At 39.6% G+C, this 23,839-nt stretch overlaps 1 protein-coding gene across 12 annotated transcripts in view; it reads right to left on the reverse strand.

Annotated features, from left to right (window-relative positions):
- The window catches only part of PLEKHH1 (pleckstrin homology, MyTH4 and FERM domain containing H1), an 80,925-nt gene that overhangs the window by 17,953 nt on the left and 39,133 nt on the right, over nt 1–23,839 (reverse strand). For 11 of the 12 annotated variants that reach the window (XR_012478237.1, XM_074236077.1, XM_074236075.1 and 8 more), the window contains 13 exons: nt 23,732–23,810; nt 21,541–21,632; nt 19,547–19,697; nt 18,514–18,656; nt 12,818–12,928; nt 12,152–12,238; nt 11,653–11,814; nt 7,638–7,718; nt 7,032–7,217; nt 6,734–6,842; nt 5,536–5,648; nt 1,626–1,802; nt 1,112–1,209 (listed from right to left, as the gene is read on the reverse strand). Coding sequence is in view for 11 of the 12 variants with exons in the window: in XM_074236077.1 (XP_074092178.1) it covers nt 1,112–1,209; nt 1,626–1,802; nt 5,536–5,648; nt 6,734–6,842; nt 7,032–7,217; nt 7,638–7,718; nt 11,653–11,814; nt 12,152–12,238; nt 12,818–12,928; nt 18,514–18,656; nt 19,547–19,697; nt 21,541–21,632; nt 23,732–23,810 (1,589 nt within the window). In the remaining variant the exon portion in view is untranslated. The remainder of the gene's footprint in view (nt 1–1,111; nt 1,210–1,625; nt 1,803–5,535; nt 5,649–6,733; nt 6,843–7,031; nt 7,218–7,637; nt 7,719–11,652; nt 11,815–12,151; nt 12,239–12,817; nt 12,929–18,513; nt 18,657–19,546; nt 19,698–21,540; nt 21,633–23,731; nt 23,811–23,839) is intronic. The other variant, XM_074236073.1, reaches the window with a different exon arrangement.

Genomic DNA, 23,839 nt, shown 5'->3' on the forward strand with positions numbered 1-23,839 from the left:
CTACTTGATAGGAAGCCTTTCTTAATACTCTTAATGCAAGTTTTTCCTGTATATTTCCTGTATATGTATATTGTTGGTACATAGTTGTTTGCATGTTTCCTTCTTTAGACTGTGTGCTTCTTAAGAAAAAAGACGTTTTCCCTTTCTTTGTATCCTAAGTGCTTATGATATTACCTGGAACCTAATAAATATTTTTTTAACTAATTTAAAGAAACTTAATTTTGGAAAGCTGCTATGCATTCTTCAATATCTGGATACTCATGGGAACCTCAAGGTTTAACTCACTCTAGGATGGGACTACCATGAGGGACTCACTACACTTAGGCCCATCAACTTTCAGTACTGGCTCAGGAGCTGGAATCCCCAGAGGAATTTTTTGACTTTTGGCTGACACTCAGGACAAACAGGCTATAAGTTCATACCACAGATATCTCCTGATACATACTGGCAGCCACTCAGTCAGCAGAAGGTTAAGTAGAAGAAAGAGAAAAAGTAGGAGCAACCTGATTTAAATTCAGGAAGCTCAGAAAAATTGATTGGGTTTTATTTAGTGTTATAGATTAAAGAAGGAGTTAGGTCTGATTTATGGTCAAGTCTTCCCAGAATGAAGCCAATATTAAAAAAAAGAAATAAAGCCTTTGGTGTCATTAGAAGAACTTGGTAATTATGGTTAATATTCAAATGAATGTGGATTTAGATGTGCTTACAATATGTGTATAAAGAAACATAGGTGTGCTTGGATCTTTATGTAGGCTTTACATCACAGGTGCCAGTTTTATAACCTACAGAACTTCTGAGTATGCTGTGACTTGATTAAAATGTACTTGGGAAATGTTTAACAAAATAAACAAAGATATAGTACAAAATAGATAATTTGTTAATTTTTGATTTTCTAAGTTAATATGCTGTCCAACAGAGATGTGTTCCTTTTTGAATTTGGTACCACTGATCTACATTTACAAATTCCTCAATAAATCAGAGGGCAGGGACTTCATTTTGGCATGTGTTCCATAATATTTCTTCCTACCCTCTTAAATCTACTATGTTCAGTGTTAGAGTCAGAGGGAGAGAGGGAGAAAGATCAAGGTTAAAGAAAATGCCATTTATTCACCTGGGATCTGCATGGCGCTGGAGCTGCTGTTTGATGTACCAGAGGAAGTGATGCTGAGGCAGAAAAAGGGGAGCACACAGGGCCAGGAGTTGCCAACACTGCCAAGGGAAATCAGCCACCAACAAGTGAGTGCATGGTCTAGTTGTCCTCTGCCTTACCATGAGCTTCAGTGTTCTCTTTTCTCAACCCAGAGGTCTAACACTATCAAATCTGTGGCCACCAGCAGCCACAAGAATAGGCAACCAAATGATTGGTCAGTGTGAAGAGAATTAAGCAAGGGGCAAAGATGCAACACCTACCCCCACATTCCCACACCCTGGAGAAATATGACATGGAGAAGATCATCAATCTGGGGTAACCCCAATCTGTTGGTATAGCTGAAGGGATCTCTATCTTTTATCCTCTCTTCTGCATATTTTCTACCTCCCCATGGATCCTTTCTCATCACTGGTTTGAGGAAGGGAGCCTGTCTTATTTGATGAAGCTGTGCTTCCCCCATGCCACATACACTCACCTGCAAAAGGGAATGTCTCTGGGCTGGATGGAAGTTGGTCTGCTTGATGAGCTGGCAGTAGAGCTCACTTTGCAGTTCTGGGTGAACCAGGCACACCTGCAGAGCCGTTTGAGCCAGTGACACATGGTAGTCCACAGACGCAGCCTCTACAGGCACGTTAATGAACAGTTGGCAGGACTAGGAAAGAAAAGTTGGAAGCACATAAGCATCTCTCTCTCTCTCTCTCTCTCTCTCTCTCTCTCTCTCTCTCTCTCTCTCTCTCTCCCCCCTCCCTCTTTCTCTCCCTCTCTCCATATTACATGTACTTAATTGTGTTTTCTTCCCACTAGAAAGAATGCTTCTTGAGGGCAGGAGGATGAGATTTCTTGGTTTATTTTTGTGGTTTTTTTTGTTCTTTCTTTGTGTCTCTAGTACTGCTAAGTACTTCTGGTATGTACTTAATAATGCCTGTTGACTGACTGAGAAGTAGAAGCAAATGCCTTCTGATCCTTCTTGGTATCCACAGCCTTCATGGACAAGAGGGCTTTAGTCCCGGGGGCTAGGTTCAGACTCTGAAATTCAGACAACAGAGATTGTCTTTCCAAACTCCAGAGGGAGGGGTGAGGAAGGTGAGCTGCACCTTCCCAGAAGTCTTGAGACTGAAGAGGAGAATCAGGATTAAGTCCATTTGTGTTTATTTTCCAGATGAGGAATGGGTGTTCATTGTTTTTTGTTTGTTTGTTTGTTTTTTAGATTTTTCATGGCAATGAATGGCTTTAAGTGGCTTGCCCAAGGCCACATGGCTAGGTAATTATTAAGTGTCTGAGGTTGGATTTGAACCCAGGTACTCCTGACTCCAAGGCTGGTGCTCTATTCACTGTGCCACCTAGCCGCCCCATGGGTGTTCATTGTTAAGGGCTGAAGCAGGGGGAGAAGGGGGAGCAGGGATGGGGTTGAGGGATAGAATCTTTCTGCAGCCTTCCCACTGTTGAGAACAAATGGGAGGTTAGGACTCCTAGGCTCCCTTTTAACTCTGTCTGTTGAATAAATAGTATTCTTTATGTGCCTCATCAGGTCCTCTGCCTTTCAAATGGAAAAAAATAACACTTTCTGCCATTGAAACAAACTGGGGCCAACAAGAGATAGTGTTCAGAGTTCTTTAGCTGAAATGGTCTAGGAGAGGCTCACTTTTACTAAGGCAGCTGGGTGATGCCCTTAAGGGAAGGATCAGGCACTTTCTGAGGGCTGGGGATACAAATACAATCAATTGAACAATCCCTACTTGAAAGCAGCTTCTGTTATACTGGGGGAGGCAATAAGGTCATGTGTATGTAGATAAAGAATAACTATAAAAAGTTACATACTGGCACAAGCCCTTGAGGGGGTGAGGAAGGACTGAGAAAGAAGGAAAAGAGACCTTATGAGGAGAGAAGGAAGGGAAGAAGGACTGAAAGGGAGGGAGGAAGGAAGAAAGACAGGAAATAAACTTTTAAAGTGCTGCTCTGTGGTAGTCATTGTGCTATTTGATCCACTTAACAATCCTAGGAGGGGGTGCTATTATTATTTATTTTATTTTTTTCCAAATGGGGAAAGGGAAGCAGAGATGGTGACAAAGCTAGTAAGTATCTGAGAACTTGAACCCAGGTCTTCTTGACTCCAGGTTTCAGCCCTCACCTGCCTATAGGTAGAGAGGTAAAGGAGAATGTCCCTTCTGGTGCCTAGTTAGAAGACAGAATTTAGATGTCATGTGCCAGTGTAAAGAGAAAAGGCTTGTTTGTCTGGACAGCAGAGTATAGGAGGAAATGGAACAATCTATAGTAAGGCTGGATGGATGGATTGGGACAAGGCTGTGGAACCAAGATGATGGAGTAAAGGCAAGAATTCACTGAACTTTCCTCCAAACCCTTTCCAAATACCTTTAAATGAGAGTGGTAGAACCCACAAAAAGACAGAGTGAAACAATTTTCCAACTTGGAAGATTTCTAGGGGAAGGTCTGTTGCACTGGAGTGTGAGAGGAGTGCAATGCAGTCCAGCCTCAGCAATCCAGGAATAGATATTGGGGTGTTTTCCAGACCTCTCAGCTCAGAGATTGCCAAGTACAGCTTTGAAAGGTTCACAGGAAAAATATGTCTCACTAGGGGCCCCAGCAGACCAGGAGCATTCCCCACAAAAAGACAGAGTGAAACAATTTTCCAACTTGGAAGATTTCTAGGGAAAGGTCTGTTGCACTGGAGTGTGAGAGGAGTGCAATGCAGTCCAGCCTCAGCAATCCAGGAATAGATATTGGGGTGTTTTCCAGACCTCTTAGCTCAGAGATTGCCAAGTACAGCTTTGAAAGGTTCACAGGAAAAATATGTCTCACTAGGGGCCCCAGCAGACCAGGAGCATTCCTTGGGAGCCATTGAATCAGTGGGTGGTGGCAGTTGTGTCTGGTTCAGAAGGAGATTACAGGAGTCTCTTTACTTTCATTGAGGCAGAACTCTGTTGCTTCGCCCATACTCAGATCTGGGTCACAATCCTGGGTTGTAGGAGGAGCAGAAGCACAAAAGAGGTTACTCTTATTGGGGTAGGGGAGGACCCTCTTCTCAATTCCAGGGCAGAAAGGAGTACTTGTGGTCACCCACAGATCAAAGCACAGTCCAGGAGAGTATAAAAATCTCTTCTTAGATCATACCACCTTGGAAGAACTGAAAACCTAGGTTCCTGTCTTTGTATCTCCAAAAAAGTATCTCTGAAAACAGCTGCAAAAAACCCCTCCACCCTGGAAGCAGAGTGCCACCTTAACAAAGAGTTAAAATCAAGCCATAGTCTGGGGAAATGAGCAAACAACAGAAGAAAAAAATCTAACCATAGAAAGTTACTATGGTGATAAGGAAGATCAAAGTATACACTCTGAAGAAGACAACAAAGGTGAAACTACATCCAAAACCTCCAAGAAAAATATAAATTGGTCTCAGGCCATGGAATAGCTCAAAAAAGAATTTTGAAAATCAAGTAAGGGAAGTAGAGGAAAAATTGGGAAGAGAAGTGAGAGTGATATGAGAAAATCATGAAAATGAATATACTACATCTCAAGAGACTGGAGTTTACTGAGTAGAACAACAAGGTTGGATCTTGCCCTTCAGGAAGATCACTTTGGCAGCCGACTGGAGAATAGAAAAGGGGGAGGAGAGTTTTGAGAATTTTGTGTAAGTTAGCAAAGAAGTCATGAGGACCTGAACTAAAGCGGTAGTTTTGTGAGCTGAGAGAAGTTATTGGTTGCCAGTGATGTTTTGGGGGAGAATCATTAAGATTTGGCAATTGGTTTAGATATGGGGGTGAAGGGGAGTGAGTAACTTTATGTAAGAATGGAAGAATGGTGGTGCCTTTGATGGAAATAGGAAATTTTAGAGAGATGATTGGGTTTTTAAAGAGAAAGATAAAGGTTTTTATTAAGTACTATGTATGACCCATTACAGCTCTGAGTTGGTACAGTAGATAAGAGTGCCAGGCTAGGAGTCAGGAAGATCCAAGTTGAAATACAGCCTCAGACATTTAATAGATGTGTGACCCTGGGCAATTTACTTATTCCTGTGTGCCTCAATTCCTCGCCTATAAAATGAGCCAAAGAAATGGGAAACTACTCCAGTATTTTTGCCAAGGAAAAAAATGGGGTCAGGAAAAGTTAGATGTGACTGAAAACAACAACTGAACAACAATGACCTAGAATTCAGTTACTTCCATTGTAAAAAGGAGAGTGAGACCATAAAACCCCAGCTCATGGTGTTGCAACAGGGAGCATTCACTTTTCCCTGCTCTTCCAACCTATCTTCAAGTTTCACATAGATAAGTATACCTTTGCTGTATGTGGCCATTGCTCGAGAGGGCTATATTTTAGACTGCTTAGGACACCTTGTGGAAGTTAGAGAAGGGGGAATGGTTATCAATTACCTTAAAGAGCTTGAGGGCCTCTGTCTGCAGGGCTTCTGAGGGTAGGGTGGTGAGGGAAGCACCAAGCCCATCTTTACTGTAGCATAACATGGGGTGTCTCCACAAAGGGGAACCTGAGAGGAGCATCAGAAGATAGTGTCAGTTATCACCAGGGGTGGGGGTGCCCACTCTGACATCCTGAAGACTTTATCCCCAGAGTTTTACTTTGTAGGGAAGACAAAGGCAGGGACTGTTCCAGGACACTGCAGCTGGCATTGATTATATCATTATGGCTTATGAAGAATGTATATATAACATATAATTATGGTTACAAGTATTTATACACGTATGAAGACTTCTGTGGGCATTGTATCAGTCAACAAATATTAGGTGTCTCCATTGAACCAGGCACTGGAGATACAAATCCAAAGAATAAAACAATTTCAATTTGAAATTAACTGCATACATGTATGAATCATATGGTAGAGAGAGGGAGAGAAAGAAAAGAAGAGTGGATGAGAGAGAGGAAAGGGGAGAGGGAGGGAGAAAAGGAGACAGGGAGGAAAGGAGAGAAGCAGAGAGAAAGAGAAGAGAAGAAAGAGAAAGAAAAAGAATAGGAAAGAGAGAACATGAACCTGTAGGGAGGTGGGGGGGAGAGAATGAACACATCAGTAGTCAAATAAATGGACCTCAACCATCCTGCACTCAAGTCAGCCCTGATTCCATCTTGGGTTTTATTTATTAACATGCTCTTGCTACAGATTACCAAGTCCCCTTTATTCACCAACCCTTTGTTCTGCCTGCAACACTGAAGACTATACAGAATGAAACTTCCACCAGGTAAAGGGAAAATTTCTTACTCTGAGAAATTCCCAGGGAGACAAAGAGTAGGTCATCCCAGCCCTGACTAAGCTAAGCTTGTGGAGGTGCTGGAGTTAAGGAAATATTTTCTTTAATAGCTAGGCAATTCTTTTTTTTTAAGTCTTTTTACAAGGCAAATGGGGTTAAATGACTTGCCCAAGGTCACACAACTAGGTAATTATTAAGTGTCTGTGGCCGGATTTGAAATCAGGTACTCCTGATTCCAGTGCTCTATCCACAGCACCACCTAGCCACCCCAGCTAGGCAATTCTTAGAGCAAAGACTCACATTTATTGCTCCCTAACCAATTTCACTAAGCTACTCCACCTAAACATTAAGCCTGTTGGATGATGCTTACTTGAGTCTCCCTCTTCATCCATCAGTTTTTCAATGAGCTGCTCATAGGCAGTGCCTACCTTGGCACTGTTGCTGCCTGCAACCACTGTGAGGTGGTAGAGCCATGTGTCCTAGAGGTGAAGGAGAGTTAGCTGTTGCTTCAAAAAGCATTCATTTGACACCTATATTATAGAATGTCAGTCACTGCTAAATGTTTTGGATCAAAACATTGGAGAAATTCTACAAACTTCTGTAAATTCAAGGTACCAGTTCCAGTTCTTTTTTGGTGGCCCCACTTTGTGTCTTACTCTCTGCCTTACCTTCTCATGTTTGGAGCCAATGAGAAGATAAGTGGGACTGTGTTCTGGTGGCTGGATCACCAGAGTGCAGTGGGAAGAGAGAAGCCTTCTCATTCCTCCAGTGGCTTCATAGTCTTCATCTGAATCACAGGAACGATCCACTTCCTCTATAAATGCCCCCCGAACAGGCAAGCAGCCCAGAGGATACTAGAGACAGATACCATTAATGGAAAAGGAAGCTGGAGTCATTCTCTGCCCCATGTCCTGGGGGATTAACAGAGGTAGGAAGATGAGAATAAGAAAAATGAGGATAGGAATGTCTTCAATTAGCTCAACAATACAGAAGGCAGAATGAAATTCAGTTGGGAAAATACAACCAAGTAGAAAACAAGCAATTCTACATAGGCAGAATTCACTGAATAGACATCATGGATGGAGCCAGGTAGTTAAAAAATTTAGATACTGAAAGGACGGGTAAATTTCAGAAAGCTATGGGTCCAAGAAAATCCAGGGGTCTGGGTGACTGTTTTTTTGGTATATGAAAAAACAGAAGAATTGATATTGATGGTCCCCAAGGTGGGGGGGGGGAGAAAAACCTATAGCAAACCATATAACTGAGTAAAATACCTTGTCCTCATGGCTTCGATAGTAGTAGAAGGTTTTTCCAATCAGAGAACACCAGACCAGCTTGGAATGACCATGTTTTACCTGGTAAGTTCATAGGAAATAAAATGACTACTATAGCTGTTGTCTACATGTGGCCCGGGGGATCTTGCTTTCTATTGTCATTATCTAGAAAGTTGCATGGTGAGAGCTCAATCCTTAGTAACACAGGGGAAAAAGTATAAATAATTCTATTTTTTTTTCCTCTCTGCTTGGAAAATGGCTGTTGCTTTAGGAAAGGAGTTCCAAGAATCCTAATTCTTATCTAAAGTTTTTTGGCTACTAGATCTCTTTCCTCAGTCCAAGATGCTATCTGTCAGATTGATCTTTCTAAATTACAGATCTTTGTATCTTCAATATCACTTCCAGGATCAAATATAAAATCCTTTGCTTTTTAAAATCCTTCCTAACCTCCTAAATTTCCAGTCTTTTAACATTTTACTCCTCCTGTAACCTGTGTTACAGTGACTGTTGTTCCTCTCACAAAACATTCTACCTCCCAACTCTGCATTTTCATTATCTTTCACCCATGTATGGAATTCTTTTCTTCCTCAGCTCCATCTCCTAGCTGCCCTGGCTAAAGTGTCATTTTCTGCAAGCCTTTCCTTGTGTTCTTTCCTGAATCTTAGACTTAATCAAGACTACTTTCAATTTAACATGTATGTTTTTGTTTGTATATAGTCGTTTGACTGATCTCTTCCTTAGAATTTATCATAGCTTGCCACTTAAAGAATTCTAGCTGATAGTTAAGATGACTTTGTCCCTTTTTTTCCCTCATAAACTCCTGGCCTAGGACTATTGTATTGCTAGAAAAGCTTCTTTGCTTTGTCAGATGTGAGCCAAGAATAGCTGTGAATTAGATGCTAAAGGGAATAGAAGTGGAGCTGGGTATCCTTGTTTGCCATAAGCTTAGGATCCATTTCAGGCTACTGTCTTCTGATTTATAAAGGAATGAAACTAATCACTCCCATACTTCTAGAACATGATGTGAAGATGAAATAGCAAATTTCTAGAGCTATGATCTCCAGACTTTTTTGCTTATGTCACTATTAGTAAAGGTTTATGTATATTATATATATATATAATATATGTTATATATGAATATTATTAATATATAAATTATATACATGTACTATTATGCTAATAGTAACAGAAGATAGGAACTAGACCTGTGATTTGATTGCTATTCAGTAATCCCATGTGAAGAAATTATACCAATGGAGGTAGCACCTTTTCCACAATTTATAGTCTTTTTTTTTTTAGGTTTTTTTTTTGCAAGGCAAACGGGGTTAAGTGGCTTGCCCAAGGCCACACAACTAGGTAATTATTAAGTGTCTGAGACTGGATTTGAACCCAGGTACTCGTGACTCCAAGGCCAGTGCTTTATCCACTACGCCACACAATTTATAGTCTTAAGAGAGTTGCCTAAATCATTGAGAGATTAAAATGACTTTACTAGGGTAATATAGTCTGTATTAAAGATGGGACTTGAACCCAGGACTTCCTGACTTTGAGACTAGCCTTCTATCCATTTTGTAATACTGCTGCTCCCCCCCCCCTTTTTAATTGACTTTTTAGTTGTTTTATTAAGATAATTCCAAATAGCTTTCTCAAATGGTTGGACCAGTTTTGAATACCTGTATATTAGAACCATTTAAAAAGATTTATTTTTAAAATGAAGATGATCACCCTAGGTTGATAAGAAATTGAAGCAAAGGTTTAGAAATCCTACAGATATGAAAAAGATGTTCTATTCCCAACATTTTTTTTTGTACTATTTGAATGTTTGCAAGTAACTTCACCTTTCTGTTCTTTAGTATTCACAATCTTGGGAAAGCTAGATGGCACAGTAGGTAGAACTCCAGCACTGCAGTCAGGAGGACCTAAGTTCAAATCCAGCCTCAGACACTTACTGGCTGTCTTACTAGCTGACCTTGGGCAAGTCACTTAACTCTGATTACCTCACATCCAGGGCTATCTCTAGTTGTCCTGATTCCTATCTGACCACTGGACCTAGATAACTCTGGAGGAGAAAGTGAGCCTGGTGACTTATCAAATCCAATTCATGTGCTTGTTATGGTATCACCTCCCTGATGTCATGTCTTTTTTGAAAACAAAGGACAAACTAACTCAACTCGCAACTTTAAAATAGAATTAACTCTTGTTCTTATCTGGGTTTTTTATTTTTTTTTTTTTGGCCTCCTGAGCCATCTAGATAGATGTCCCTCTCATCTGTTTTAAAGAGTTATGGAAAAACATTTTTGCTTGTTTTTAAAAAAAATTCATTTTTATTTTATCTTCAAATTTTTTCTCCTTCCTCTACCCATTGAGAAAGCAAGAAAAAGAAAAGATAATATGTATAGATATGTAAAATATTGATACATCAGCCATTGCATTGCCTTTCTAACAATGATGTGCATTAGAAAACTTATACAAAAAGTTGAGGGGCAGGGGCAGGGGCAGCTAGGTGGTGCAGTGGATAGTCAAGAGGACCTGAGTTCAAATTTGACCTCAGACATAATAATTGCTTTGTGTGATCTTGGGTAAACCTCATTGCTTTGCAAAAACAAAAAAAAAAGTTGAAATTTTATAAGTATGAGAGATAAAGAGGAGATATTTGATTCTAGAACTAATAGGGAACCATTGGAGATTTGAGTAGAGGAAAGTACATGACTGGACTTGTACTTTAGGAAAAGTTGCTTTAACAGCTATGTAGAGGATGGTTTGGAGTAGAATGAACCCTGAGTTGGGGAGATTCATTAGGAGGCTATTTCAGTAGCCTAGGCAAGAGGTGATGAGGATCTGTATTTGAAGAGAAGGGACTGAATTTGAGAGATGTATTGAAGATAAAAACAGCAAGATTTGTAATCTGATTGGAAACATAGGGTGAATGGATACACTGGAGAGATGAGAGGGAAGAGTGGAGGATGACACCAAAATTTCAAACTTGGGTGACTGGAAGGATGGTGGCATCTTCATTATAAATAGGGGAGTTCAGAAAAGGTGTAGAATTGAAGTAGAAAGATAATGAAGTGAAATCTGTAGTGAAGATCAAAATCCATTCTTACTTGTTTGCCTTCTGTGAATTACTCTGTCCCACCAAAAATGAACTGGAACACTTTTATCCCCTCTCTTCCTTCCCTCAGGGGTGGTTATCACAGACAACTATGTGGTGATCTAGGGAGCACAGTGTAGTGATGCTGGGGGCAAAAATTTTGCTGACACATGCTCTTGCAGATATCTAGGTCTCAGGTTGTAAACCCCTCGAGGGGCCATTGCCATGTGGAAAGTGGAGAGGTTAGGAGCTTACACAACAGCAGGAGGCCTTTGGTGGGAGGATTAATGCTGGAAATAATGAAAGTGGGGGTATAGTTCCACTAGAGACAAACTCTTTGAGTAGGGAAGCTGAGATGCAATCATCTTTTATCCCTCACTTGGTTGATTATGCACATTTGGGGTCATGCCCCTTGGGGCCCTATACTTTCAAGATTATTGGCCTAGAATGTGCATGGAGATTTCTGTGTAAAAGATGCTATATGAAATGATTATAGTTAGTACTTTTTTTTTTAGGTTTTTGCAAGGCAAATGGGGTTAAGTGGCTTGCCTAAGGCTACACAGCTAGGTAATTATTAAGTGTCTGAGACCAGATTTGAACCCATGTACTCCTGACTCCAGGGCCGGTGCTTTATCCACTGAGCCACCTAGCTGCCCTATAGTTAGTAGTTCTAAAGCTCTTTGAGAATTATAAAACATTTTACAAATACCTCATTTTATCCTCACAACAGCCCAGGTAGATAGGTGTTATTATTATTCCTGTTTTAATTAGTAGAACTGAGACTGGCTTTGAACTCAGACCCTTGTGACTTCAAGTCCACCTGTATCTATGATATGAGGCAGGATTTCATAACCCCTTCTGGCCTCTTTCCATCTCGTCTGCACTGTCCTTTCAGGAGGTTCACAATATGGGGTCTTCCCATACCTTGGTCAACCAGCCTCTCACAGTGGGCTTAGCCCCACTCTGTGACAGGGCTGGGGATCCAATGGCCTTCACCTTCAGCAAGCTTTGGAGAACCCTGATCCACTCCTCCAGCAAGTTGGGGGAATCTGCAGTCAGATAATAGGTTTTCTTCTCAGAGATGAGCTATAGGGGATAGAGGGAATGAGGGGAAATTAGAAAAGGCATTTATTTAGGTCTTCACAGATCCAGGGTTTATTGACTCATTTTCTTTTCTCTACATTCTCCCACTTTCCTTTTCCATCCTTCACCATCACTCTCCCTTTCCATGTTTCTTTTTCTCTTTCCTCCTTTCTCACATCCAGGAGTTATGGGAGTTCTGGCTATATTTGAACTTAATGTCTTCTTTGCATACTTTATCTAACATGGACTCATTTACTTCTAGGCTCACTTTTTCTTGTCCTCAGTATCTGGGCCCCATGTCACAAGATGATGAGTGTATGAATACACAAGTAAGACTCACCTGAAATGTCTGTGCACCTTCCCCCCGGACAATGTGGCAGTGGGAGTTCAGTTCCACTTGACCTTGTGGTTTCCAGATCACATCACTCTGTAGAAAAACATGGCAGGAAGAAGGGTTGACATGTAGGAGCATTATGCCTAAATCACTCCAGTCATCATTTTTCACCCTCAGTAATCTTCTGACATATCTTGAGGAATAGGACACACAAACTTTGCTACTGTTAGGGTCTCAGTTTAGGAAGACTTATCAGAGAACAGGTGCAATGCTTGGGGAAATGCTACTTAAGCTATGCTTTATAGAGTAAGGAGTAAAAACTCAGTCAGATCTCACTGACCAATATCACACAAGGACAGATTGAGCTACCAAAATAGGGTCAGAAGCTACCCAGGGAACTGCCAAGCTTTATGACTTTTAGGCATCCATTCTGAGCCTCATGATGGTAACAGGAATACAATTTCCTCCAGGGTTATATTTTCTCTTGGTATTGTTCTCCATGTTTCTGTTTCAACTTGCTGACTGCCAGAGAGAGGGTTGGCCTTTTGCTCCTCCTTCTCCACTTGCCCCATGTCTCTTGTATTGGCCTGGCCCATGCTGCCTCCTCCTTGAACACCTCTTGCATTGTTCTATGTTTGGGCTTTGGTGATAGGCCTGTGGGAAGGACCTTACCGGGGACTTGTAGTACATAATTTTTCTGTGTCTTAGAACAAACCAACGTCTTTTCCATGTTTTCACCCGACTATCCATTTTCAGTAGGTAGCCTGACTTCTCTAGCGATTCCTACAGACATGGGAGAAAATGAAGTTGAGATAGAAAAAAAGAGAATCTGGTCAGGGCTCTTAGATATTCTGTAGATCACAGTTATTCATATTTTTTGCCAATTATTATTATTATTATTATTGATAATAGCTAGAATATGTATTTATTACTTTAAAGTTTACAGAGTACTTTATAAATATCTCATTTATTCCTCACAATAACTCTGGGAAGTGGGTGATACTCTTATCCTCATTTTCCAGATGAGGAAATTGAGGCAAATAGAGGTTAAATGGCTTGCCCAGGATCACACAGATAGATAAGATTTTACTCATTTACTCTTCCTGATTCCGCATCCAATTCTCTACCCACTGCACTACCTAGCTGCCTCAGTAATTGTATCATCATTAACATACATTTATTAAAGAATCTATAGATTCTCATTGATACCTCATGTAAGACAGCATACCCCTCCTGGTGTATAGGATACAAAGAAGTAGAAGACATGATTTCTAGTTTTAAGAAGCTTATATTCTAGATGAGAAAATAGATATAAAAATCAATAGCAATGTAAGATAAAATATGACGACTGCCAAATGAAGTGTTCAGAGCAAAGATCACTGGGTTTGGTCTTGAGATGGTCCAAGAAGTTTTCATGAAGAAGATGGAGTGTAACTGTACACCCTAACAGCAACATGGGGGTGATGATCAACCTTGATGGACTTGCTCATTCCATCAGTGCAACAATCAGGGACAATTTGGGGCTCTCTGCAATGGAGAATACCATCTGTATTCAGATAAAGAACTGGGGAGTTTGAACAAAGTTCAAGGACTATTCCCTTTAATTTAGGGGAAAAAACCAGATGTCTTACTGTCTGATCTTGTTATCTCTTATACTTTTTATTTCTTCCTTAAGGATATGATTTCTCTCTCATCACACTCAATTTGGATCAATGTACAACATGAAAACAAACTAAAGACTGACAAATTGCTTTCTGTGCGGGAGGGGAGGGAAATAAGATTGGGGGAAAAATTGTAAAACAAAATAAATAAAAATCTTTAATAAAATGAAAAAATATTACTAAAAAAAAGAAGATGGAGTTTAAGTTAGTCACTGAAAAGGACTTAAATTGTCTAAAAACTAGAAAGAAGGGCAGGCATTCCAGGCAGGAGCAAGGTCTCATAAGCAAGAAATGAACATGATATATTTGGGAAACAAGGAGTAGACCTCTTTGTCTAATTCTTTATATAAAAAGCAGTTTATATAAGGAAGAACAGGAAGATAAGCCTAAAAGTCAGGTTATAGTCAAGTCATAAGCATTCTTTCCTTCCTTATTATCTGGGCCCTGTCTCTATAACTAAACTCCTTTTTTTCCTTTTTCCTTAGTTGTTTATTTGATTTTACAATTACATGCAAAGATAGTTTTAAACATTCATCCTTTGCAAGTTTGCAAAGTTCCACATTTTTCCACCACCCTCTCTTCCTACCTCCATCTACATGGCAGCAAACAATCTAATATAGTTGTACATGTAAAATAGAGTTTAATATTTTTCTATATCAGTCAAGTTGTGAAAGAACTAGAACTAAGGGGGGGGGACATGAGAAAGAAAGAAAAAACATAAAAGAAGTTTAAAAAAGTCAATATAGTATGTTTTGCTCTGAATTCAGAATCCATACTTTTCCCCCCTCTGGATGTGGATGACATTTTCCTTAATAGGTTTCTCAGGATTATTGTGTTAATCATAATTGATCATCCCACAATGTTGCTGTTAACTACACTCTTTAAGATAAGCTACTCTCCAATTCAATTTAATAAATACTGAGCTCCTATCATACATATTGTCTCCACTACCTACTTGTAATGCAATCAGGACTCATTTCTCACACAAAAAATATAAAGTTAGAAAATTCTGACAAAATGACTAAGGGACCAATCCAGCTCTTGAGTCCACCTCTTCTTCATTACCTCATAGAAGAGGTTGAATTGGGGCACCCACCCAGACAGCATGTGCAGAGTTACCCAAACTGCTTCAGGCTAGCCATATGTGACTCAGTCCTGAAGGTGCTTTGAGATGATAAAAGTAGGTTAGTTACTGACCACTTAGCAAGAAAAATCAGTAACTCAATGGACCCTTAAAAAGAAGTGACCTGTCCTTAGTTACTTTCTTCTTTCTCTAGTTTTCTAGTTGCTGATCATTTCAGGACAAAACACCTGTTTTGATTCCCAGGGACACAAAGGAAGTCCAACTTGGGCTGCAAACAGCAAGTTATGTCAACTCTGGCCTTCTGTGATGACATTCAGGGTCTTCTGTATATTCCTAATCTAGTGTTTGTAAATTATGGCAATTCAAAAAAGATAAGTTCTGGGGGGCGGCTAGGTGGTGCAGTGAACAGAGCACTGGCCCTGGAGTCAGGAGTACCTGAGTTCAAATCCAACCTCAGACACTTAATAATTACCTAGCCATGTGGCCTTGGGCAAGCCACTTAACCCCATTGCCTTGCAAAAACTAAAAAAAAAAAAAGATAAGTTCAGGGGACTCCTTACTAAGTCTCCTTCCCCCCACTCCCACTGAGGCAACCAAAGCACATATTCTCCTGCTTGGGTGAATCTGAGGCTGAATCTAAGAATCCTAGTTCATTGCCTATTCTGCTTTTTGTTTATTTTCCTGCTCCCATGTTATAGAACAGAGATCTGAGATGGACATATTTAGTCTTGGAAGCAGTCTTATGAGTTTGAAAAATTTGGGTTTCTTGGTTGGAACTGAAACTTGGGAGTTTCTGCATACAAGAGGATACTACCAAACAAAGGAACAAACAACTTCTGTCCTGGTTTGCCAGAAAACATAGACCTAGTGAGTGGAAGGTATAAGCACCATGAATATAACAATGTAAAGAAATCCAGCACCAAAAGGCATTTAAGTTCAACTGCAATGACCAAACTTAATTATAGAGAAGAGATAATAAAATACTCTATGGGCATAGAATATTTCAAACATAGATTTTTTTCCCCTCTTTTTGGTCTGTTTTAACTTAATATTTTTTGTCATTATTGTTACTAAGGAAGATTCAGTGGTAGGGTGTAATATATAGGAAAATGACAGTGCCAAAACAAAAATGTATCAATAAAATTCTAAATTCAAAGAAGGTAAGAAATTGAAAAAGAAAATTAAAGAGGAATACTCCTAATCAACATTGATGCAAGTAAATAGCAGCAAAGAAGCTACTAGAGTACTTCCAAAAATTACTCACTACAACCAGATTGGATTTATATCAGGCATTTAAGGATTCATTATTTATTCATTCATTTAAGGTTCATTATGAAGAAAACTACTAGTATTTTTGTAAACCAGACCTATGATTTTATAGATGTAAGAAGCTCTTGGTGACTGATACATATCAGTAGCTTCTCTACAATGTATAGTCTTTAGAGAATTACCTAGGACACCAAGAGCTTGAATGACTGGTCCAGGTCAGTGACAGGTGTTAGAATCAGCACTTGAACTAAGGTCTTCCTGACTCCAAGGATGTCTTCTTATCCATGAAATACTCACCACACCATGCTTTTTTTTTTAAATCATTAATCACATTTATACTAAAATCACCATTAGACAAATACAGAAAAAGGCTTTGACAAAATAGAGGGCTTATTTATGTTAAAAAATACTATTAAAAACAACACAGGATTGAAAATAATTTTTGATATGATCTAATTGTTAATTAAAAAGCAAGAGCTAACAGAGTTTGTAATGGAGAAACACTGGAAACTTATACCAGGGGGCAGAGCCAAGATGGTGTGGAGGCAGGAATTCTTGGAAGCTCTCTTCCAGAAGGTTCTAGATACCTTAAAATTATGACTCTAACCAAATTCTAGAGTGGCAAACTCCACAGAAAGGCCAAGTGAAACAATTTTCCGACCCAAGATAACTTGGAAGATCCATGAGAAGGCTTTGATTCACTGGGGTTGGAAGGGGCTAAAGTGCAGCCAGGGGCCACGCTGTGCCAAGTAAACAAGCTCTAGCTTTCCAGGAACAGCCAGTGTGGTGCCTGGGTCCCTGGGGGTGCCAGGGGTTCATGGCAGCCAGAGTGGTTTTTCCAGACCTCCCCACCCAGGAATTGCCAAGGACAACTTGGAAGGTCAGTGGGAAAATTCTGCCACAGTGAGCATGGAGCCCAGCGCAGTTCATACCTCAGTGCAGACCCAACCTCGGGAAATGGAAGCAGACCTGCCAAGCCACCCACCTGGCAGCTGCTTCCACAACGTTCAGTCCATGGATGGTAAGGGGGTGGGGGGAGATTATCTTAGCTATTCCTGGGTCAGGACTCTGTTGCTTTGTCCATACTCAGATCCTGGTTGCCACCTGGGGCCCCCTATTGCCATAGTGGAGTAGGAACCCTTCTCACAGCTCTAGGGCAGTGCTTGTGGTCATCCACAGACCAGAGCTCAGGCAGGAGAGCAGTCATAACCTCTCAAAAGACCTTGAAGAGGGGTAGCTAGGTGGTGCAGTGGATAAAGCACTGGCCCTGGAGTCAGGAGTACCTGGGTTCAAATCCTGTCTCAGACACTTAATAATTACCTAGCTGTGTGGCCTTGGACAAGCCACTTAACCCCATTTGCCTTGCAAAAACCTAAAAAAAACCTTGAAGAACTTGAGGTCCTTGGGAGTGTGTACCCCAAACTCTCAAAGCTTGGGAAGTATGTTAAAACCAAGTCATTAGGCTGGGGGGAAAAAAGAATCTGACCATAGATAATTATGGAAAATCAAATAGAAAATCAAAGCACACACTCAAAAGATGATAAAGTCAAAGCTTCTGTATCCAAAGCCTCCAAGAAAAATAATAAGAGCTCAAAAAAGATTTCAAAAATCTAGTAAGAGAGATGAGAAAAAAACTGGAAAGAGAAATGAGAGCAATATGGGAAAATCATGAAAACCAAGTCAGCAGCTTGAAGGAGATACAAAAAATCCTGAAGGAAACTTTTCCCAAATAAGATTGAATCAAGTTTATTTAGTTGTTTCCACTGTTAATGCTAGAAATGCTTGCTATGGCAATAAAGATAAAGAAGAGAAATCAACGAACTAAGCATAGACACAAAGGCAATAAAAATTACTTCTTTCTGAAACTGAAAACAAATATACTCAGCAATTGAGCTATGACTGAACAAACTGATGTATAAGTTTCATGGAATATTACTGTTCTTTAAGAAAAGACATAATAAAAAGTCAGAGAAATATGGGAAACCTTATATGACTACTACATTATCAATACCAACAAACAATGTTGGTATTCTTATCAAATGATATGTAAACTTTAAAAATGGAAAGTGACATAAATTATCAATTGCAACCATGCTAGTTAGGCTGACTTGGATAATTATCTTCAGGAAATTAATTTTTAGAGGGGTTTATTTGATTGTTTGTTGGAAAGTATCAATCGAACCAAAATATCATCCAAATACAAATATTGCTAAAAAAGGAAAAAAAAAGACAAGGCTAATCCTTGACACTTGACACAAGATGTGTCAACCTTTCTTTGTAGTTTCTAATTAAAGGAGAGTGGTAAATCCCCAGCTAAGTCTTTCTCTTTTCAACTATTCCAAGGTCTCACTTACCCCACAGGATCCAAGTCCATCAATGGAATAGATTGAGGTCCGTTGAACCTTATATTCAGGTTCTGAGTAGTCACTGTGCAGGGAACAGGCATCAGGGGGAATAGCGTAGTCACTCTCTGAACTCAGAGAGGATATAGAGACACCTGGCCATGGAAAAATGGATTTGGTGAGAGTAGATACTCAAGACACCTGCCTTTATCAAGTACCTACTCTGCCCATGTTAGGTAAAGCTCTCCAAACTGCTGAGTAAGTAGTGAGCTTCTAAGCTCACTATAAGCACAATCATATCTTCTTCCTAGAGCAGGTCAAAGAGATATGATGAGGTGAAAGCTGCTTAAGTGATGGGGTTATGACACTCCTTAGTTATCTTAAACAGTGAAGAGGAAGAGCCTTAGTGGTAAGCACTTTTTCTCTTCATGAATTAGTCCAGGTTGTTCCCACTTAGTATTCCTATCAGCCCTTACAAAAAAAGAGTTAAGAAGCCAAGTAGTGTTTTGCAAGGAATTTTTTGAAGCCAAGAATACTGGTTCTCACTTTACCAAATAGACCCTGGGTGTGTCTTTTTAATTCTGTACCTCAGTTCTTCCATTTCTAAAATGGGCCTACTATCCTAACATCCTTTCTTTTTTCCCCCCAGGAATTTAATGGTTTACATTCAAAAGGTTCAATGTGAACGCTTTAGAGCAGAGGTTTTTAATATGTGATTTTGAACTTGCTTCAAAATATATAACTGCATTTCAATACAATTATTTTCCTTTGTAATCCTGTGTAATTTTTTTTTATGCATTTAAAGCATTACTTCAAGTGGTCCATGACTACAAAAAGCTTAATGTCTGCTTTAGAGACTGACTCTTTTTATAACTGACTCTTCATTATGACTCTTCTATTGACCCCTTGGATAGTGGGACACTCTGGTAGTGTCCCAAAGCCCTGAGGGTTCACCCCCAGAGTCCATTGCCCTTTGGAGAGAAATGGGGTACTGCTTGCTGGATAAGATTATTGGGGCCTTATTCATGTTCCAAGTTCCCTGTACCTCTCTTGATAGCCCGTGGGCTGCCTGGTACACTGGCCTTTCTGGACTCGATGCAGGTGATAGAAGTTTGAAAACTGCCCTGGGAGCTGCAGTCATCATCTGAACCAGAGGACTCATCCAGGAAGGGCATGGTGCTGATCTGAGTTGCTCTCTGCAAAGCCAATTTCCCCCCACCCCCAGCAAAGACATGAAGTATAAGGGCATCATCTTTAGTTCATCTTACCTCCCACCATTCTGGAGTAAAGTCTGATCAATAATTCCTAAGGAATGATGAGAGTTGGGCAAATTCTTGAGGAGGTTTGTACTTTTTATAACAGCAAACATTAGGAACCTACTATGTATTAGATTTTGGAGAGAGGGTACCTTCTCTTATGGAACTTCCAGTTTAATAGAAGTATAAGTGACAGAGAACTAAGAGTTACAAAAAAATGCTATGTAATGTTTGAAGGGAGGGCCATCACTGATGATATACATGGTTGTATAATGTTGGGGTTTTTTTTTTTAACAATTGCAAATAGGGATTTCCCTAGACATTTTATTCTGTCTAGCAAGCTTTTCCATTGTATATGAGTACAGAATAAATCTGACTAGAGGCCCACTTTGTTTTAGGATTCAGGACAATCAAATGCTAGACAAAGCCAGCTCAAGAACCTGGCTGCTACATTTTTGAGGAAACATTTCTTTTTTGTAATATAAATATTTTATTTGTTTTCCAATTATATACAATAGTAGTTTCTATCAATCTTTTTTTGCAAGGTTTTAAATTTTACAATTTTTCCCCCATCCCTCCCTTCCCTCCCCCCAGTAGAAGGCAGTCTGATAGTTTTTACATTTGTTTCATGGTTGTATATATTCAGTTATTCTTCATATTTCATGGGAGTAATATTCCTGAAAATTGGCATGAAAGTAAAAAAAATGCAAATGTTGATACATTGAACATATGGGAAATAGGGGATAAGATTCCAACAACCACCCAAATCCATAATCTTTCTTTAGAGATTGCTGAAAATACACTTTTTTCTGCACTTAAATTTTTTTTATAACAAAACATCAATTCTAATAATATGTACTTTTCCTAATGTAGCAACTATGAAATAACCCATAAAATATAGTACACAAAATAAATTTTGGTAACATGCAAAATATTTTTTCTTGCTAGTAATTCTCTAGAATTCTATAAGCTTTTGTGTAATATCAGTTTTAAAAAACATTGATTTCAGACATTACTATACTGCTGTTACCCTCTCTACATTGGTCACTCTCTGAAAACCAAGTTGTTGGTACTTTAGTCATTGCTATTGGAAAATGCCCAAACTGGCAATCATTTCTGACACTCTGAATATATAGGGAGTTCTTTACAACAGTAGGTCGATGAGACCAATGAAATGCCTATTAGCTGTTATACAAATTTACATGCATTGTGCCTCTCAATTTTTTCTCCACTATATATAGCTGCAAATGTGTATTTTGCCAAAGTGAAAGCAAAAATGAGATAACTAATATATGCAAATGCTTGAAGTCATGTGAATATTAAGTGTGACTATTGATGATTTTATGTGTTTGGGGATGTATATCAGGGAACAGTTAGTGGAAGAGGGGGTAATTGAGTTGGGATTTAATGAATAGGAAGGGAGTCAATAGATAAAGACAGAGACCAAGGGGGACTACTAATTGCTTCACTATTGTCACCTCCTGTTTCTTATATTCTTGTCATCTGGTTATCTTCTCAAAGAAATTTTCCATACTTAATCCTGACAGGAACACAACTAGCTTGGCTTCAAGACTAGGGAAAATATTAAGGTCATGATAAGTATTGTCTCTACCAAGGAAAGATTAATTCTGTATGGAGACTGGTGGAGAGAGTCCTTCCTGGGATACTCAGAGGCATGATACAGTTCTACTCAGAAATACACAGGCATGCCAGTCTTAACCAATCAAAACTCCAGGGATCTTTTCTAAAAGGGTATAATCATCCCTAGTTCTTGGTTTCTTACCCCCTTTACCATGGTGTAGACAGGCACATGGAAGTTTTTGTAGACAAGCTTGGAGAAGGACTCAGGGGAGTTGAGGAATGTAGAACTTGAAGCTGAAGGTGAGAAGAGAGAAGAAAAGCTAAAAACTAGGGTACCATACTCAGTAAGGGGACTAGTAGAGGAGAGAAATGACAAGGAGCAGCTTGGTGGTGCAGAGCAAAAGGGCTTGAAATCAGGAAAACTCATTTTAAAGAGTTCAAATCTGACTTCAGGCCTTTACTGTGTGACCCTGAGACAGTCACTTAACTCTGTTTGCCTCAGTTTCCTTATAATGATCTGGAGAAAGAAATGACAAACCACTTCAGTATCTTTGCCAAGAAAACTCCAAATGGGGTTTTGAAGAATTGGACATGACTGAAAGGATTAAACAAAAACACAAAGGGAGGGATGGCTAGGTGGCACAGTGGCTAGAGCACTGCTTGTCAGGAGGAACTGAGTTCAAATCTGACCTCAGACACTTAATAATTACCTAGCTGTGTGGCCTTGGGCAAGCCACTTAACCCATTGCCTTGCAAAAAACTTAAGGGAAAGATGGGATATGACCTTGTCTAGGGAGACACTTGACTTACCTTTAGACCCCAGACTGAGGAGGACTTGGGGGAAACAATGCCCTTGCTTTTTTTTTTCCTGGGCCATGAACTGCACTGAAGTTTGGGAAGAACATGGGAGATTTTTACATTGCCATAGAATCAATGGTCTTACCTATCTTTTTATATGCAGGGAAGGTGCATAATACCAGTTCTAAGTAGTAGATTATCTATCGTCTGAGAAGCTTTTATGGTGTCCTACTACTCCTTGTCCCAACTCTTTTCAAATACAGAATGTCAGAGTTGGAAAGAACTTCAAATATCACCTAGCCCAATCCATCCATGAGCTTGAATCTTTCTGCAACATCCTTAATAAGTGGTTACCCAGCTTCTATTTATGATTCTTTGGCAACAGAAAACTCACTGCCTCCTGAGGTATCCCCATTCCGATTTCTCTATTCTATAACTCTGTAGAAAATTAAACTCTTAAACATTCCTTCGACCTTTACCAGAATCAGGGTATAGGAAATCAGGATGATGGCCCTTGGGGGTTTTCTAACTTTCTTCAGGAATCAGATTTGGAGTTAGAAGGGCTGCCACCAGTTGTGTTGAAAAAAACCAAACCAAACATTCCTAAGGAAGATATTTAACACATATATCATCCTATGTTGTGTTGTTCTGGAAAGAGCACTGTATTAGAAGCTATAAGATCTAGACTAATCTTGCCTTGACTTCAGGCGAATTGCTGAACTTCCTCATCTGTAAAATGAGGAGAACATTGCCTCAGAGGATCAAATGCAGGTGAACGTGTCATGTAAATGTAGATAGGTATTAAATGATAGGAAGCATGATAATCAGTCCTGGAGCTAGGAATTGAAGTGCAGCCTCCAATATAGACTGGCTATTTAAACCTGGGCAAGGGATCAGTGCTTTAGTTTAAAACTATAAAAACTGTAGAGAATAATACTCAGAAACAATAGCTAATATATATATATATATATATATATATATATATATATATATACACACACACACGTACATATTTATATGGCTTTAAGATTTTCTATGTGCTTTAAAAAGTTTATCTTGTTTGATCTTCATAATAACTCTGAGCAATAGATGCTGTTTTCCCTATTTTACAGATGAGGAAACTGAGACAAGCAGAGATTTAGTGATTTGCTGATGGTCACACAGCTACTATTTGTACTTAGGTCTTAATTTCAAGTGCAGGTTGTTTCTTATACAGGTAAAACCACAGTTTCAGTCCCTAGCCATTCCCTAGCCTTTATAAATTATTGACAATACTCCTACCTCTGCACACATGTTATTAAAAGTAAAGGGCCTGAATTGATCACCACTTCTTCCCCTCCCTTTTTCACATCCTCAGGCCACCTTTTTGTGACTCTTTCAAAGTTGCCTTCAGCTTATTTGCATCTTCATATAACTACTGGGGGGGGTAGGTTACTGCTTTGTTTTAATATTTCCTGATCCTCAACCACCTAGAAAGGGTACTTTTCCCCAAAATCCCCTTTCCTCTTTCTCCTAGATAGAGATAGCAATGTCTCCCTCACTCCCACTCCAATCTCCCCTTTGTTCTCTAATTTCCAACCTGATTTGGGACTTACCACAGGAAGATGGATCATTTCCAGGAGACACCTCAGAAAGCTCCATGCCAGATGAAGCCACTGCATAAATCCGACTCTCCTGGAAAGACAACCCCTAATTAGTATTGG

Source organism: Macrotis lagotis, chromosome 4 (assembly GCF_037893015.1).
Source record: "Macrotis lagotis isolate mMagLag1 chromosome 4, bilby.v1.9.chrom.fasta, whole genome shotgun sequence".
NCBI classification, from domain to species: domain Eukaryota; kingdom Metazoa; phylum Chordata; class Mammalia; order Peramelemorphia; family Peramelidae; genus Macrotis; species Macrotis lagotis.